Source organism: Chiloscyllium plagiosum, unplaced genomic scaffold, assembly GCF_037043375.1.
Source record: "Chiloscyllium plagiosum isolate Xiang-an unplaced genomic scaffold, Cpla_swu_hap1 HiC_scaffold_3, whole genome shotgun sequence".
NCBI classification, from domain to species: Eukaryota; Metazoa; Chordata; class Chondrichthyes; order Orectolobiformes; family Hemiscylliidae; genus Chiloscyllium; species Chiloscyllium plagiosum.
This window is the reverse complement of record NW_028270141.1, coordinates 66976677-66994698: the sequence shown is the minus strand read 5'-3', so window position 1 is coordinate 66994698 and position 18022 is coordinate 66976677. Positions and strand designations below refer to the sequence as shown.

At 38.3% G+C, this 18022-nt stretch overlaps 1 protein-coding gene across 3 annotated transcripts in view; it reads right to left on the bottom strand.

Moving 5' to 3' along the window:
* Positions 1-2544: 2544 nt before the first annotated feature.
* The window catches only part of eva1aa (eva-1 homolog A, regulator of programmed cell death a), a 374680-nt gene continuing 359202 nt past the window's right edge, over positions 2545-18022 (bottom strand). For all 3 annotated transcript variants that reach the window (XM_043683056.2, XM_043683074.2, XM_043683068.2), the window contains 3 exons: positions 17453-17617; positions 11912-12073; positions 2545-4191 (listed from right to left, as the gene is read on the bottom strand). In XM_043683056.2, the coding sequence (XP_043538991.1) occupies positions 3821-4191; positions 11912-12073; positions 17453-17617 (698 nt within the window). In that variant the 3' untranslated portion in view covers positions 2545-3820. The remainder of the gene's footprint in view (positions 4192-11911; positions 12074-17452; positions 17618-18022) is intronic.

Here is an 18022-nt window from a genome sequence, read left to right as displayed (position 1 = left end):
CCAGTGTCACTACACAATAGGGATCTTTGACCTACACGTGCTGCAGAGACACTATGGATACAACCTTCTGGAAAATAGTTTTCATATTAGTTGCCTTCATGCCTGCCATCCAATTACGCTGAATTCTTGAAACAGGAGAACGTATCGAAAGGCTGACAACTCTGAAGTCACCCAGTTTCACCAAGAGAGATAGGCACTGCTTAGGCAGGTGAAGAACTGTAAGGGGCCTTCAAAGTAGAGGTATTCTTGCTGACCAACACAGCAGAGTTCCTCTCAAGATTCTAAAGCCATTATGATCATTAAATTGAAAAGGAAATGCCTCCATAGAAAGGATATGGCCATCATTGTCCCTTTCATCCATGTGGCCTGGCCTACCTCAGAAGATAGGTGGAAATTCTGCTGATAGCAAAACTCTGGTGGCGCTGCATTCTGCCGAATCTGTCTAACCCACCAAATTTACAACCTACCTCCATGAAGCACATCTGTTGCAAGGTCAATCCAGAGAAAGAAAATTGCTGGTGGTAACGTTTTGGGGAATTGTCTCTTTGGCAAGATGAAGAGGGTAGTGGTTCTAGTGGCACTGTGCTAGTAATAGAAGCACAAGCTAGTAGTCTTCAGGACATAGATTCAAATTCCACTACAACAGCTGTTAGGATTTGAATTAAATCAATAAATCCAGATTTAAAAGCTCATCCCCATAATGGTGACCAAGAATCCATTATCAATTGTAAAAAACGATCTGGTCTGTTAATGTCCTTTAGAAAAGAAAATCTGTCATCTTAAACTGGTTTGGCATGTGTGAATTGAGGCCCACTACTATTTGGCTGTCTCTTAATTACTCTAAGAAACTATTCAGTTTAAGGACAATTAAAGATGGCAAAAAATGTTAATCTAGTCAGTAACACTTATATCCTATGGAAGAATAAAAAAAAAACTCTATTTTCTTCTCGCCCAGGTACCTCTTGGGAGGTAGTAAAGTTGGTAAGAAGGTGAGCTTGGATAGAAGGGGAACCAAGTATCCTTCTGGTGCCACATCACATCGGTATGGAAACATTGACCATCAGGTAGGAGCCTAAGTGAGCCACTAGTTTGCCAATTGAGGGCTTGCTTCAAATATGCTGGCATTTTGCACATGTTGAGTGTGTCAGCTGGCATGTGGGGAAACTATCCAATAAAACCAAATGCAATAATTACTTAAGGCGCAATGAAGATCTGTTTGGCAACAATTACTGCTCCAGCATTGTTGGGGACTGGCTGCCTGACCCAGCTTTTATCAATTTAATTGAAGGCTCTTTTAGCCGTAACTCCTTCTCGCCACAAACATAGTGACGGGCACTAGAGGCAAGTAAGGTGAGGCCGGGTGGCCTAGCTAGGTTCGAAATATAATGCTGGCAATGGGAAAGCCAGACAAAGCAGTGGCAAGCACGTCTATTACTGCTGAGCACAAGACAGTGAATGTAGTACTGGTACAGATTTAATGAGAAAACATACTAGAGATCACAGAGAGAAACCCTGCGGAAAACTTCACAAAACTGATAACAAAAGGAATGGTGGCTCAATGATTAGCACTGCTGCCTCATAGTGTTAGGAAACCAGGTTTTATTCCAGCCTTGGGTCACTGTCTGTGTGGTGCTTGCACATTTTCTACATGTCTTCATGGGTTTCCACCGGGTGCTCTGGTTTCTTCTCATGGACAAAGACGTGCAGGTTAGGTGGATTAGCTATAGGAGATAGTTGTAATTCAGGGATGTGCAGGTTAGGTGGATTGGCCATGGTAAATACAGGGTTACGGGGATATCATTTGGTTGGGAGTGGGGGGGGTTGGGATCTGCATGGGATGCTCTTCAGAGGATCAGTACAGACTCAAGGACTGAATGGCCTCTTTCTGCAATGCTGTGATTCTAAGATTCTATGAAAGTAATGAGGTTTGAATGGAAAATGAAAAACAGCTAAGTCGCATTGTTTCTCAAACAAAACCAATTATATACTTCTAAAAACTGTACCATAAAATCATATTTACTACTTTAAAACATTTGTCATTTCCTTGCAGACAGCAAGCAAGAAACATTGCATTTAGACTCAAGTCTGTGTCTATACTTAACACCCATCAGCAACTTAAATCTTATTCTCTGTTTACACATATGCCCAAAATACAGGCCTAATCATTCCGGCTTAACCCATTTGTCTGCTGTTTGATCCCGAATCAGGAGGCAAAACCAACATCATTTCTCATACTGTGTTAGCTCCCTCAAAGAATTCATTGCCTAATTAAGTTCCAGTTTCTGGTCCTATCACTAAGTACAAATATAAAATCAGTGCATTCCACATATAACTTAATGCATCAGTTACTGATAATGTTTGAGGTAAAGTTTAAATATCTCACCTTGAATCAGAAGGAGGAAGCGACCACTGAGCCAAAGGTTTGATTTGAGTGTCAGATACCACACTTTTATATATTCCAGAGTTGTGGCAACAAACTAACTTTAACAACAACACCAAGTGTTTCAACAGTGAATTTATTACAAAAACATACAGGTGCTCATAAGGTGGAAAATATTTGCTCTTTCATAGCTTTAATAGTGTTCTTTTGTGTTTTAAAATTACAACATTTTTTACATAGTAAAATATCAAGTATTTTGTCATGATGTTGTGGTTTAAGTTTCTGAATATATAAACCTAGTTAACCCATCACAATCTTTAATGGAATGTCAAAAAAATTCTAGTCACAATTAGATGAAATAGATTTTCCTAATTTCTTATCTACAGCAGTAACAAATAAAATTAAACTGCATGACAATATACTCAGTTCTCCTGCATGTCAAAAAAGCTGAGCATAAATTGGTTTACAATACTTCATTGGGTAAACTGAAGTATCAGTGTGACTGATATCACTAATAGAAAATATTAGAAATACACACCAAGTCAGCATCTGAAGTAGAAAAGCAGTTTAATTTCTTGAGCATTTTAAAGACATCTAACATATGCAGTATTTCTTTTTAATTACCTCATTGATAACATGGGACTAAAGAGAAACTTAAGCAGATGTTAAGAAAAGTGGACAAACTGACTTGATTATTTTTCAGCATCTGGTCAAGGGTCCCAATTATCTCAGTACTGAGATCCAAGAAGAATAATAACATTCAGAATTAATTTATTTTTATTTCATTTGTAAATCGTTATCCAAGAGAAAATAATGTTTTGGTTTTGTTCAAACAAGCTTTGGTACATTACATTCATGCATCCTGATCTTGTAATTTATAAATTTTTGTCAATATGATAAATGTTGGCTGCAGTACTTTCCAATTATCACAATAAACAAGTTGGAAAGGCAAAGGCACATTCATGAGTTTTTCCCTTAAAAGCACCAGTTAACCTCGGAGGCATTTCATTTCCCTCAAATACACATGTTGTGTATAATCAATGATGCATCCTGAAAAATATGAGAACTCTCAATTAAACTTAGACAAATAAAATAACAGGATTTTATCCCTGAGGCACCAGTTCAGTTTTGCCACTGGAAAATAGATCTACAAATTTGTTAAATAAAGGTAAATTCCTTAATGAATTAAGGATGAGATTATTCAGTGAATATGGGAACATTTCATTCTTCAGATATTAAGAAGAACAAATTGATTTTAATACTTGGAGAAGTTCTTTCAAATGCTTGATGAAATTAAAGTTCTTTACTCCGGTTATTATCTAGAGATGCACCAGAGCTGAGGATAACTATAGCTCAAGTCACATACAGCTGGTGGATGCCAAAGCACCATTATGTCTTTCAACCCATTACCATATCATCATTTTGAATCCAGATAACACATTAGTAATAGCGGTTCAAACTTCTAGTGGCAGGAATATCTGGCTGGCCGTTCATCCAAATCTCTCGAATTATCCGTTCTCTCTCTTCCAATCTCTGTGCTCGTTCCAATTCTTCAGCAGAGGTAAAAACATTCATATTTAAAGTTCTCTCAAAGCGGCGATGTCGTCTTGCAGATAGATCAGAGGTAGTATCAGAGTTATCATCATCACTGTCATCATCATCATCATTACTATCCTCATCACCTGCATTCTTTACCCCTGATTTCTTAAAATCTGTTCGGCAGGATATCCGCATAACCAGAGCACACAGTGTTAAAATCAGTCCAATGCACACGCCAGAAACAAAATACAAAGCAGTTTTCTCAGGATTGTCTGTAAAAGAAACAGAATTGATTTATGTCATTCAATTGTTTCATTTAGAAACACATCACAACCCACCCTTCTTTCCTGCATCACTCATAGACCCCATACAAATTTTCTTATTCAGTTTACCAGAAGGACATAATAGTCCTTCATCAGGAATGATGTCTGAAACATCGACTCTCCTGCTCCTCAGGTGCTACCTGACTTGCTGTGCTTTTGTAGCACCGTACATTTTGACTCTGACTCACCAGCATCTGCAGTCCTCACTTTCTCCTGGTAATAGTCCAGCCCCTCACTTCATAACAGACAATGAAAGTGCATTATTCACGTCACCAATGTATATATTTAAATGTATGTTCTGTTTCATGTTATGGATCACAGCTAATTTACAAAATAACTTTAATAGATATACTTATGATATCACTACTGCATAATAGTCTGTGACCTGATGGAAGAAAGGGCTCAGTCTCCAACATATTGGGGCCATTTGCAGCATTATAAGCTGAGAAAAACTTGCAATGGATTGGAACCAAATTGCTCAGTACTTTCCCAGACACAGCAATACTTGAAATTATAGTAAAAATGCAGATACCAGGAACTGCATCAAAAATAGATTGAATCTTTCAGGACTACATGTAGTTCTTATACTATGAGAACCAATATAAATATCAGCTCATCAGTATTCAATACTCTAAGGATTAAAAGCCCAACTATCGATGGCAGATCAGATCACATTCTTCCTTTTTTATTTTTTATAGTTATTTCTGTTTCTGCTAAAGTTATGACTGAAATGTTTCTAGTACTCCCAAATGACTTGTAAATATTTTTATTAAAATGTCCTCTGATTGATAATAACTGAGAAATAACAACTGTTTCAGCTGCTAATGGTCTTCAAAACAATTGTTAAATTGTGTATCTTTAAATTCTTTCATTTTAAATGTTCATTAAAATTCCACCCTCCATTCTCCCTGAGCTCTCATCCATTCTGACCTAATTCAAGCAGCTCAGGAATTCCTATCATTTTCAATGGCATAATACAAATTCCACCACTTAATACAAAAAAGTAATAACTTCTTAACGGTTCAAAAGTCGTCTATCCTTCTTAATTGTGAGCTACAATTGGCGCCAACCCTTCCATGTTTGCCAAAAGGCTTATGTACCCTTCAAGTTATTGGTCAGATAAAACTTTTACTTATTTGGCCGCTCACTGAAGCCTATGCTGTCACTCTTGTTGACAAATTTATTGACTCACTGTTGTTACGAGTATTTTCAAATTATCCTTTCATTTAAATCAATGGTAACCTAAGTGATAGGGTTGGTTTCTACAGATAAACTTCAGTTTCATTATTTATAGTAGTTAATATTTAACACATGTAAAATTCATCAATCAAAATGAAATTCTCCTCTTTGTAGCCAAGTGTCTTGCCATGCTGCCTTGTTAAACTTTAACTGCTTGAACCTAAATTTATTCTATAGCCTGTAACCAACATGATCCTTAAGTATCACAAGACAGAAATTAAACTCAGGAAGCATATTCATTTACTTTATATTAAAAGGTACAACAAAGTTCATATGTAAGGAAATATAATTGAACATATTTAATTAAACAGTATTTTCTGTGTGCAGACATTTTAAGTTCAAATTTGTTTCGTTTACATTACATGCTTTTCTTGCTGAAGCTACAGGTCAAACCCAGGCAAATTTTGTGATATACAGACTGGTTAGCCCAGCTATTTGTAAATTCTCCAATAGGTTTGCTTTCATTCAGTTACCATTTGAAATTGATTAAAGGGCCTGGTTAATGCATGGACATGGAAGAGGTCAGATGCCAGTGGGAGGGCATTTACAGCTTTCCACCCACTGTTTTTATCTGTACTATTACTATTCAAAGCTAAGCAGCAGTAAAAGGAACAACACCTTCTAATGAAGTAATGGCTAAAAATAAACATTAACTTTAAGTGACGCTTAATGCATATTTCAGGCTTCATCTTTTTTGCCAGCTTTACTTATGCTGAAAAATAAATTAAAACTTCAATATTTCTTTTCATGACTACTGAATGACATACTCCAAAAACATATCCGTTGGAATAAAAAGAATTACTAACAAACTTTCAGGTCTTCAAAACAACTTGTGAGATTACCATAAGACGATGAAATATAGGAACAGAAGTTCATAGCAGTACACACTCTGGCTGAAGACGTTTCTCCTTATTTCCATTCTAAAAGGTCTTCCCATTACTCTAAGACTGCGCCCTCAGGTCCTAGTCTCTCCTACCAATGGAAACATCTTCCCAACATCCACTCTGTCCAGACCTTCAATCAGATAGCCCCTCATCCTTTTAAACTGCATTGAGTATAGACCCAGAGTCCTGAAACATTCCTCATACATTAAGCTTTTCATTCTTGGGACCATTCCCATGAACCTCCTCTGAACACAATCTCAGGCCAGTACATCCTTCCTGAAATATGGGGCCCAAAACCGTGCACAATACTCCAAAAGTCTGTGATTTTTTTTCTGTGGATACCCTGCCATCAGACAATTATTCAAAATAGGAAATCAATCTGTAGTTACCTATCTTTTAGTTCTAAGTTATATTTCCAAGATTGACTTCAGAGAAAGGAAAAAATAACTATAATACGAATAAATATCCACTAACATATGGTTAGATATAATCAGTTTACAATTCCACAAGGTATGCAGCTTGACAAAACAGTATATTTAATTATTAACTACTGCTTGCAGATGGACATATCTGTACTATATTAAGCAATGCTTTTGTATAAAATATATTCTGAAGGTTCTTGTACCACATCAGCACCAAAATACAAAGTGCAACCTAATTTTAGTTCCTTTAGGAATTATTATAGATTGTGTATTGACTATCTTAGTAAATATGAAATAGTTGGACAAGCTGTGTTCAATTTTTTTTGTTTCTTATTGATTGTTCAAGGGAGCAGCGTCACCACTGATGACTGAAAAATCCAGGCACTGTTATAGCCAACATCCACTTGTTAAAATACTATTACATGCTGAGCACACTGTTGATTATCCAGCCTTATGCCTCCCTGCTGTGAACCTCCAGGTCTTGTTGTAATGTCTGGCCCCTTGCAGGCCTCCCAAGTGTTTTAGTTATTATGACTTTTGAATGTAAAGTAGGTCTCCACCTGACTGAGGGAACAAAAGAACCGTGATCTGAGCTGAAATGATAGAGCAGGGGGATGGGGGCAGAGGGGAAAGGTTTTGACAGCCAGGAATGCAGTGCAACATCCTCACCACCTGTCTGTATCTTTTCCACTGGGCGTGCAGATTTAAAATTGACTCAGATCACCCTGAAGGACCCCAGGCTAACAGAAGTCTGATGTTATTGCAGCTTTTGCACAATTGGTGTGTTCTGCACATTGGCAGTCTATTCCTAGCTGATAACATTACAATAATTTTAAATGCAAATAAAAATCCTCATTACATTTAATATGTTTGGCACCTGTGCTATAGCCATAATTTGTTTTCAAGGATCAGTTTCAGCAAGTTATAGTCACATGGAAAGTTTTACTCGGAGAAAGTGAGGACTGCAGATGCTGGAGATCAGAGCTGAAAAATGTGTTGCTGGAAAAGCGCAGCAGGTCAGGCAGCATCCAAGGAGCAAGAGAATCGACGTTTCGGGCATAAGCCCTTCTTCAAGCTTATTCTCGATTCTCCTGCTTCTTGGATGCTGCCTGACCTGCTACGCTTTTACATGCAAAGTTTTGTCAATTTACTTTTTCACTGTCATTTTACTTTTAATCAAAACCATTGTCAACATACTCCAGCAAAAAGCATCAATAAAAAAATTGTTGTGACAGTTCCCCATGCCCCAATATTAACTTATAACCTTATTATATCATAGGCAAAATAATCAAAAACAGTACAAGGCAGTACAAGCAGGAAGAGGTGATGGTTTAGTGGTACTATCACTAGACCTTTAATCCAGAGATATAGGTAATGTTCTGGGAACCCGGGTTCAAATCCTGCTATGACAGATGGTGGAATACACTTTCAATTTAAAAAAAAATCTGGAATGAAGAGTTTAGTAATGACCATGAAACCACAGTCGATTGTCAAGAAAAACCCATCAGGTTCACTAATGTCCTTTAGGGAAGGAAACTGGTTTGGCCTAAATGTGACACCAGACCCACAGCAATGTGGTTGATTCTTAACTGAAATTTGAATTAGGAACGGGCAATAAATGTTGCCTGGCCAGTGATGCCCTTGTCCCATGAATGAATAAAAGGACCATAAACCAGCCCCAAAAGCTCTGCTTCCATCAGAAGCAGCTCTCTTTGATTTCTGAACATTCATCCCCTTAAACCACAGGTACCAGGTAAATAATACTGCATTTGTATTTTCTTCAATATTTCCAGAGCTATAATTCCCAACGTTTTTATAGTTCTCCTAAGTAGACAAGCCTCTAATAGCCAATTTTCCCACAAAACTGAATAAAAATAGAAAATTATGGAAATGCTCCATTAGCCTGGCAGTGTTCAGCATGAGAGAGACAGCATTAACAGCCATAGTTTTGCTATAGGGTTGGTAGTCCAAGTTGGGACATTTACTTATTCAGTAGACCCGTCTTGGCATAAAACACATTCACAAACAATGTTCACGCTGGGTGAGGAGGATAGGGTCAGATCCGCTGCCCCTAAAAGCAGATTGGAAATGTCATGCTGAGGTGGACTTGTTAAAATGCTGTTCTCTGTCCCATATACTTAATTACATTTTCAGACCTCCAGCCCTCATGCTGCACGTTCCATCATTCAATCCCCCTCCCTCCAATTCCCTTGCCACTTTCATGTACACATACCAACTCAACCCACACCATTCCCCATGTCAAATCATTGCACTCACAAGCCCAATGACCCTTCATATTCTCCATGAAAACTCATGGCCCTTCTATGACCATTCATCCAATCTACACTAACTTCAGTATCAAGTAACACTCCAACAATAATGGCATGTGAGAAACTGCTTAGAATACATATATTCATATTATTTTGAAAACAAAGTGCTTGTGAAATGTCTCGTAAGCAGCCCAACTTATCTCATTAATATTCTACTTCCTCTCTTACTAAATGTGCTAAACTATCCAGATGTCGAAAAATCTCAATATGGAAACCAATGTATGTAGCAATGACTTCAGCTTGCCACTAGCTCTGATCTGATGTAGAAACAAACAACACCTCAGGGCATGATCCACAGGCACCACAGATATTGACATCCAGCTTTTGTCTTATGACCATTATGATTCACCTGCAAACCATTCAGTAAGCATGACTTGAATTGCAAGGTGCATCAGTAACTGGCAGTGAAAAGCTGTAGGAGGACACTTTCCACACAGAAACAGGCATCCAGCTCAGGGATTCAATCAGGCTGTTTCTCAGGGGTGCTTGTTTGTTCTCTTAGTACTTGCACACTTACAGCATACTGCCATGCTTGCATATCTGCCTTCGTGTGCTAGCACATCAGCTAGAGCCAAAGGTTATCAGTACTGTTACAGTGATGTGTTCTTTTGCACAGACATATAGTCTGCTGGCCATGCTTGGCTATAGGGATCGGTCTGGGGACATGGGTGTCTTGTTGTACAGCAAAAGGAAATGTCAATCTAACACCTGCAGCATGTGGCAGCTTCCTATGCAGAAATGCACTGCTGCCTGTAAGGGGGTGGGGTAGTCTTCAGTCCGGACAAGGGAGGGACCATGATTGTTTGGGACTCCCAGTACTGTCAGTCATGGGATGAGTTCATGCATAATACAGGGTCTTGGTCATAGTCAGACATCAGTTTGGAATATTTATCATCAGAGGAATGTGATGATGCTGTTCCTTTAACAACGTTTTGTTTTCCTCGATTTCTTTCAAAAAAGGGTTGTAAAAGGCAGAGGTTCCAACTTGTCTGGGAAAAGGCTAACAGATACTGCCTAAGGCAACAATCAGGGAAAATGGCTTTTCGGGTTTATTTTAAAAACACTTGCACAATGAAAGGGGAGTGGCCAGTTCTCCCAATTCAGGGATCTTTCTAGTTGATTTGGTTTTAGTTGGAGATCCAGAGAGACTGCTGGAGTGAAACAAGGTACCATGCTTCAGAAAATGATCCCCAGCTGATTCTCTCTTCAATCTCTGTCTCTCCTGTAAAAACCTGTGTTTGAATTTAACTTTTTGCCAAGTGGTGTATTTATAGGATGCAGTAGGAAATTGGAATAGCTTTTTGTTAAGTTGCCAGGATATCATGTTGGTCAGGTTTTCAAATTGTTGTTGTTCTAAATTCTGTTTTATTTTGTTTGTGTTTCCTTTGATTGTGTGTAAAGAAATTCTGTTTTACTTGAAGCCAATAGGTTTGACCAGCTGCTTCACTCCTGGCATATCCACCTTCCATCTACTTGAAACTACGAGAAAGGTTAAGGTCTGAGTTATCTTCTTAAAATGCTTTGAGGGGTTCTAGCCTGGTCCATAACAGGACCTGTCCAGTAACACTTCAGGGAGAGGGCAATTGTCTCTCCTTTTGGATCAGCAGCAGTCAGGGGAATTGTATCTGATTTATCGAGGAGCTGGAAAGACAACTGCAAAGGTTTTCTCAGCCATCCCTGTGGGTTGCTTATTGAAGTTAATCAGAGTTCTGGGCAAATTTTGTCCCAGAGTGCATTTGTTGATCATTAAGGAAGGTGCAAGGGGCCCTGTACAGGCAGCGACCTGGCAGGAGTCAATGCTGCGAATGGTGAATGAACACCAATTGTGTCTATGTGAGCTGTGGTAATGACCAATGATTGAGTGATGGTCCAGGATTGCAAAGAGTGAAATATTGGCCGGCTGAAGTATTGGCAAAATATGATGTATAAAGTGCATGATTTTCAATAGTTCTTCAGAGAGAGAAATATACAGAAATTAAAATAACTGATCACTACTGTCCATCAATAAAATCTGTTACATATACTTCAGATTCAAATATTTTTTGTTTACTCAAGATATCTGGTTCTGAATGTGAATGTTCAATTCTTTCTGACTTATTTTTAAACTTCTTAAAAGACCATCGTTTCAGTGGCAGCTACTTGCAAGGCCATTTTGATACCTAGAAAACCTGACTGGTGCAATTCAGTATTTTCTCTATTCAGGGCAACCCAATTTCTCTAAGGGATCCTAAAACATATACCTGATATCTTATTGCAACATACCATCCTAACATTTCAGAAAATACCTGGTTTAAATAGCTGATCAACCATCTCTTAGGAATCATTCAGACAGAGCATGTTGGTTCCCTAAGTGGTCCTCACCGGACCCATGTTCACACACATAGACACACACAAAAAAGATATAAATTCAGCCATACACAGCCTTGACCATAACAGCTCCGATTTCTTCCAAACTCAACTCTAACCACCAAACTCTTTAATTTTTCTGATTGGGCCTCTCACAATCTCATTGGCTGATGTTACCACTGACAGCAAAACTGTCATTTGCCATAAAGCTGAATCTCTACAATGCCTTCCATGTAGTCTTTACCTTTCGACATCTCCCTCCTCATTGAAAACTTTTGTGGAATCCTTTTCCTGACCAAGATTTCAAATATTAAGCTCTACTTTCTTAATTCTGCTTGAATTTTCTTCATTATTATATAGAATACTCTTTACCTTTAAGGAAAGTTTTTTCCACCACCATATTATTTTTTACACTAAGTAATAAAACAAAATGGAATTATTGACCTACCTATGATATAAGAATAGGTTTCCAAAAGGTTGCTTAATAATGCCATCTCTGTCCTAATGCCCCTTGTTTCAACAAGTTGTTTGTCAATCTTATCCACTGGGTCTGGTAATGGCTTGGCATCTATTGGGTAATCAGAAGCTGATCTTTCTTTCTTCTTTTCTTCTGCATAAATACAGCAAAGCATCAAGTTAAGTATTATATAGTACAAAGTGTTCAAGACAATGCTACAAAACATTCTTATTCATGTGAAAATCATAAAGTCACAATGTACTTAATGAAAAAATTTCAAACAATAACCAAGTCATATAGGAAAAGACAGCACAGATGTACAGGTGTATGTATGGGCAGCAATCCACCATGTGAGATTCCAGTGTAAAAAATACTAACTTTTTCTAGACTTTAGACCAGGCACATTAAACCATTGTTCACTACTTTGCCATAACTAAAAGGCAGAGCTGATGGATTTTATTGCTACTTCAAAGGCTCTTTTATTATATTTATCCAAGACAAGATATAACTTCCTCTCAAGTTATAGATAAGGGATGTTAATAATTTAATTGAAATTTGCTGAGGTTTGCCAATGCTTCTGTAAAAGAAGCATTGAGATGTTATCTGCAGCTTCCCAGTTTGCCTCCAGCTGTTAAATTTTGAAATCTTTTAAAACAAGTTAACCAAGAAATCCTAATGTGTTTGTGGTTAAAAACCATTCACTTGGTTGTTACAAAAGACCTGAAATTAATCTCACTACATTTCACTTCTTAAAATAAAATTAGATACGATGGAGGCAATGATCTCCAGTCCTTCTAATTCATTCCTATTGTAACTATGCATGAGTTAGCAGGATCAGACATTAGGCCAAGACACTGATGCTGTTTCTCAGGGGTACCAAGAGATCTATCCAGCCCGCACAAGACCAGTAGTCAGGATGGCATCAAAAATTCCTAACAATGGGGTTTCCCACGTGTCTATCCTCCCAACAGTTCAGTGCATAACAAGCACAGAAAAGCTTGGAGACAGAAGGCCATCAAATAGCACAATCTAGACTGCTGAGGTGTGACTAAATAAAACTCTTTGAAATTATGAAAGCTTTTGGTAAAACTGAGAGAAGGGGTTTTATCTTGAGGGGAACAGTGAAAGTAATAGCCATCTATGTATGATAATTATCAATAAATAATGGAATGCTCTCCACTTGCCTAAATGAGTGCAGATCTAACACTTAGGAACTTGAGTATAGTTGAAAAATGACATTTTGTCAAAGTTGTTTCCTCTACCAATCAGAGTTAATTTGACAACCAATCAGCACTTTCTCTCATGCAGTATAAATATTGTTCTCCCTTTACATTGGTATTCTTGTGAATTGTCCTGGAGAGCAAAGCAAAAAGCTTTGACAAACTGTGTGCTCTTTCAGTGATACTCACTAAACTTGACACAATCCAGGACAAAATAGCCCAATTGATTAGCACTCCCATTGAAAATCTATTTCCACGAATGCACAATGGCAGCAGTGTGCATAATCTACAAGATACACTGCAATAACTCACCAAGCCTCCTGCAAGTTCACCTATGAAACCTTTACTACCTAGAAAGCTGCATGGAAGCCCCAACATCTGCAAGTGTCCTTCCACGTCACACACTATCCTAAATCAAAACTACCTCATTGCTGTTTTACTCACAGGATCATGAACCTCCCAACTTACAGAGGCAATTAGGAGTCAACCAGATTGCTGTAGGTCTAGAGTCACATGTAGACGAGACCAGGTAAGAATGCCAGACTCCCGAAAGGACACTACTAATCCTAATGGGTTTTTGGAACAATTGACAGTGATTAGGTAAAACCTGTCACTAGGTAAAAACATTTTTATGAATTCTCCTGAGTAGTGTAGTGATTACACTGTTAAGCCTGGGGATCTGGATTGTTAGTCCAGTGACATTAATACTTCAGCACTGTCTGCCACATAGATGAGGTTGGATAAGAGTCTAGATAGTCATAAAGAAGCCACAGAATGGTAGATAGAGAGAGTACTGCCAAAGTTTGTGATAAGGTAGTTAAGCCACCAATTACAGATAATAAAATATTCTGAGGTGAAATTTGATAGCAAACAGCAATGTTTGTGGAGACCCATATGTTAGTAACTTGCTTAGAGTTGTATGTGAGAAACAAAATCTAATTTTTGGAGATTGCAAACAAATTTATGCACTATCTTCAAGAATGTGGTTTGAAAAATATATGACAGAGACACATACGGATTATGAACAATGTTCAAAATGTTAATAATAATGGATACTTTGAAAGCTGCGATGATGTCTGGTTATCTATTTATAAATTTAAGATCATATATCTGCATCTATATCCTGTCAACCTTTCCACTATACATTCCTCTGTGAACTCCTTGCAATGGAAGTTGTCTTTGCACACTTCATATACTGCATGATAATAGTTGCACAATAGAATACCAGCTTCAGTTTTGTCAGCCACTCATCCATCATATGACCTATCCAACTCCATTTGCCAAACACCTGAAAATTCTAATAACTGTAAATATGAGTATTTAATCAACGTTACATCAAAATAGGAATAGAATTTATGACTTCAATATGGTGTCCCAATTAGATGTTACATAATCACAATTATCCTCCGATTCCTACGTCTGCCAAAAGGTACATTTATTATGAACACGTATGTGTGCACACAAAACTACATATCCAATGCCATATCTTATATCTCTGCACATGTTCTGACTATAAACTCTATAACTCTATTAATGTTTATGATTCCAATCTGATTGGTGACAGCTCTGTATTTGCAGCAATGTCACATTCAATTGATGGCCAATGCTGGAGTTCTTGGCCGTCTGTAAAGAAGTGAAGGTTAAGGAGCCAGTTTCAAGGTAAGTTTAGCATATTGGTGGACCTGGCCAATAGTGAGAAGTTAATTGGGGTCAGGGGGATTTTGTTTAAGAAGCTACAGGAAAAAGTTAAGGGGGAAGTATTATTTTGTAGTGTCCTGTGCACAAATGAGGGCCCGATTCCCTTCGTGCCTGACAATAACGGATATACCAACGGTTATTGGGCTATCCAAGTGGCATAGGCCTCCCCTAGCCATGCATGAAATAGCGATGGAGACCAAATGAGAAATCTGAGTGCCTCCACACTGTAAAATGGTATACAAGGTACCAGGTGAGAAGAGCATGTACAACCATATTATGAATGCATTGTGTTTGATAATCAAACATGGCTGAATGAGATGGTTGGGAGGAATCCAGTCTTCTGTGCCATCTCCTCTTTGTTCTATTTGTTCTTCTTTAATATTCAACCTTTTGTTCTTTTCTCAGTAGCTGAAATTTGTATTGTCTTGTTCAAATAAAATACACATTATGTCACTGATTATGTGAAACACTGAATTATCTTCAGATAATCATTTTAATGTTTCCATTAAAGTTTTGTTTGAACATCGCAGCCTCTCCCAAATAACTGGGATTGAGTTTGATACTTTTTTTCTAAACAGCTGCACCAATAGCGAAAGGCTGCTCAAGTGCCCACTAGATGTGAAACTTCTTGATTGCTGAAAATAAAAAGACATTAGATTTTCAATGGCCAGAAAATAGTTTCTGTCATGTAGTTGAGACTTGCACACATGGATCCTGCGAATCCCCATTATAAAGAACTTCAAAGGAACTACTTAAGAAATTTAAGATCTCTCTGACTTTATGACTCTGCTGAGCAATTTCACTTAGCCTGAAGTCTCCAATAGTATCCATTTAAATGCGTGTTTCAGAGGGTTTTGCTGCAGTTAATTAACAGTTACTCCGGAAGTTAAAAATGTTATTAAATGCCTAGTTTAACTTCTGATTAAGCATTCAATTGAACATCCCAAACCCAATCTAATCTCATATGCTCCCATCTACACCTGAGACTACTTACAGTTCTCACACCCTCACCCAAAACCTCATCTCCCCCTTGGACCGACACATCCCCTAACACCTGGACTCGGCAGCCCCCTTTCCTGTTACCAGATCTTTCACACCTACCCCATCCCAGGAACCTTACGGACATCCCCATTCCCCACCATTAGGCCCAGTATTCTCCCCCACCCCACCACCTACCCTGCCGTCGGATCTGATAGCCCCCATCCTCCCTTAGACCAGACAGCGGCACCGTGGCTCAGTGGTTAGCACTGCTGCCTCACAGCACCAGGTTTGATTCCAGCCTCAGGCGACTGTCTGGGTGGAGTTTGCACAATCTCCCTGTGACAGCATGGGTTTCCTCCGGGTGCTCCGGTTTCCTCCCACAGTCCAAAGATGTGTAAGTCCGGTGAATTGGCCATGTTAAATTGCCCATAGTGCATTATGCAGAGGGAGGTGGGTCTGGGTGGGTTACTCTTCGGAGGGTCAGTGTGGACTTGTTGGGCCGAAGGGCCTGTTTCCACGCTGTAGGGAATTTAGTCTAATCTAGCCCAATATATCTCATTTTCAGTGACCTGTGCAAAACACTTCAAGACATATATGCCCATTGTTCCCTGGCAAACCAACTTACCCACATTTTACTTAACTAACACCTGACTTTCTGAGAGTTCTAAAGAAGGATCACTGGATCCAAAATGTTAACTGATTTTTCTCCACATACTGCCAGACCTGCTAAGCTTTTCCAGCAATTTCTGTTTTTGTTGACACCTTACATACCTGGGCATGCTGCCCTGACCCACCTGACACCCTTTTACACTAAACACTTACCTCATAGCTGTCAAAGTGGCTGTGATATTGGACATTTAAATTACAGAACATAGTCACTTACTATTGCGAAAGGGCATGTGGTTTGCCTTCCCCAGCTGTTCTATACAATGTTAGACCTGTCAGAATGAAATTAAGACTCTGTATTTCTGAAGGAGCTCTGATGAGAATCTATCAGAAATATTGAGCACTTTGTTAAAAAAAAGAGCAGAGTGGCAATCTGCATGAGATTGCAATTTCATAGAAACCTCTGACCCAATATTTGTGGATAGAGTGCCCTGCATTCATCTCTTTCAATTCAATTGTAGCAACAGATGACATAGGCACAGGTTTCCTTCATGAAAATTGACTCTATTACAAATGGTTCTGAATGGACAAAATGGTATCCATTTAAATCACAGTATTTGTCTGATTTTGTAGCAGTTAAGTAATTGGTTACTCAGGAAGAATTAGAATTATTATTATTAAATACCGCGTCTAACTTCTGGCTAACCATTCAATAGAACAACCCACCCCATATCTAATCTCACACACTTTCAACTACATCTCTTCAAGACCCCTTACAAATCCCAAACCCTGACCCAATACCTCATCTACACCTTTGACCCAATACACATGCCATTACTGGGACTCAGCAATCCCCACTTCCCTGTCACCAGACCTGAAACTCTTACCCCTCATGGGCCTCTGGACTAATAAGCTTTTGCAATGACAAAAAATTAACAAAAAGCATTTTTTTGAAATAGGTTAAATTGGCAGCTTTCCAGAGGTCATCTATTAATATTTCCTTATAAAATAATGGAAAATGACATACCTGGTAAAGACACTTCTGTTATAAAGGGTAGCACATCATGGGAGAAGACACCATCACCTATAATGTTAGGATCATACGGTTTAGGGTGTGGTGAAAAATTGGGGTGGTGAATCCCTTTGTAATGAGTTGGTTTAGAGTTGGTTTCACCCAGCAGTTTCTTTGGAACTGTAAGACAAAGTAAATAGCATTGTATTGAGTCACAATTAATGCTCAAGGAAATTGATCACATGTAAGTCTAAATCAACTTAATTAAAACTATAAATCAAATATGACTATCATTTATGTTATGCATCCCTAACATTCTCAGAAACATGTGATTTCCTAAACACAGTAACAGTATCATTCAGACAAACAACTGACTTAACCCAACCAGACTACCTCCACAATTTTCATGTATAAGGAAATGAAATTCATTCTTGACTTGAATTTGCATTAGGATTCAGTGGAACATCTGAGACTGGAAATTACCATTGTCAATTAAAGCAGATGAACACTTAACTTCTGAGCATTTGACCATCTGATGTACTTCATACAGCAGTTAACAAATTGATTTAAAAAAAATTAATGCCT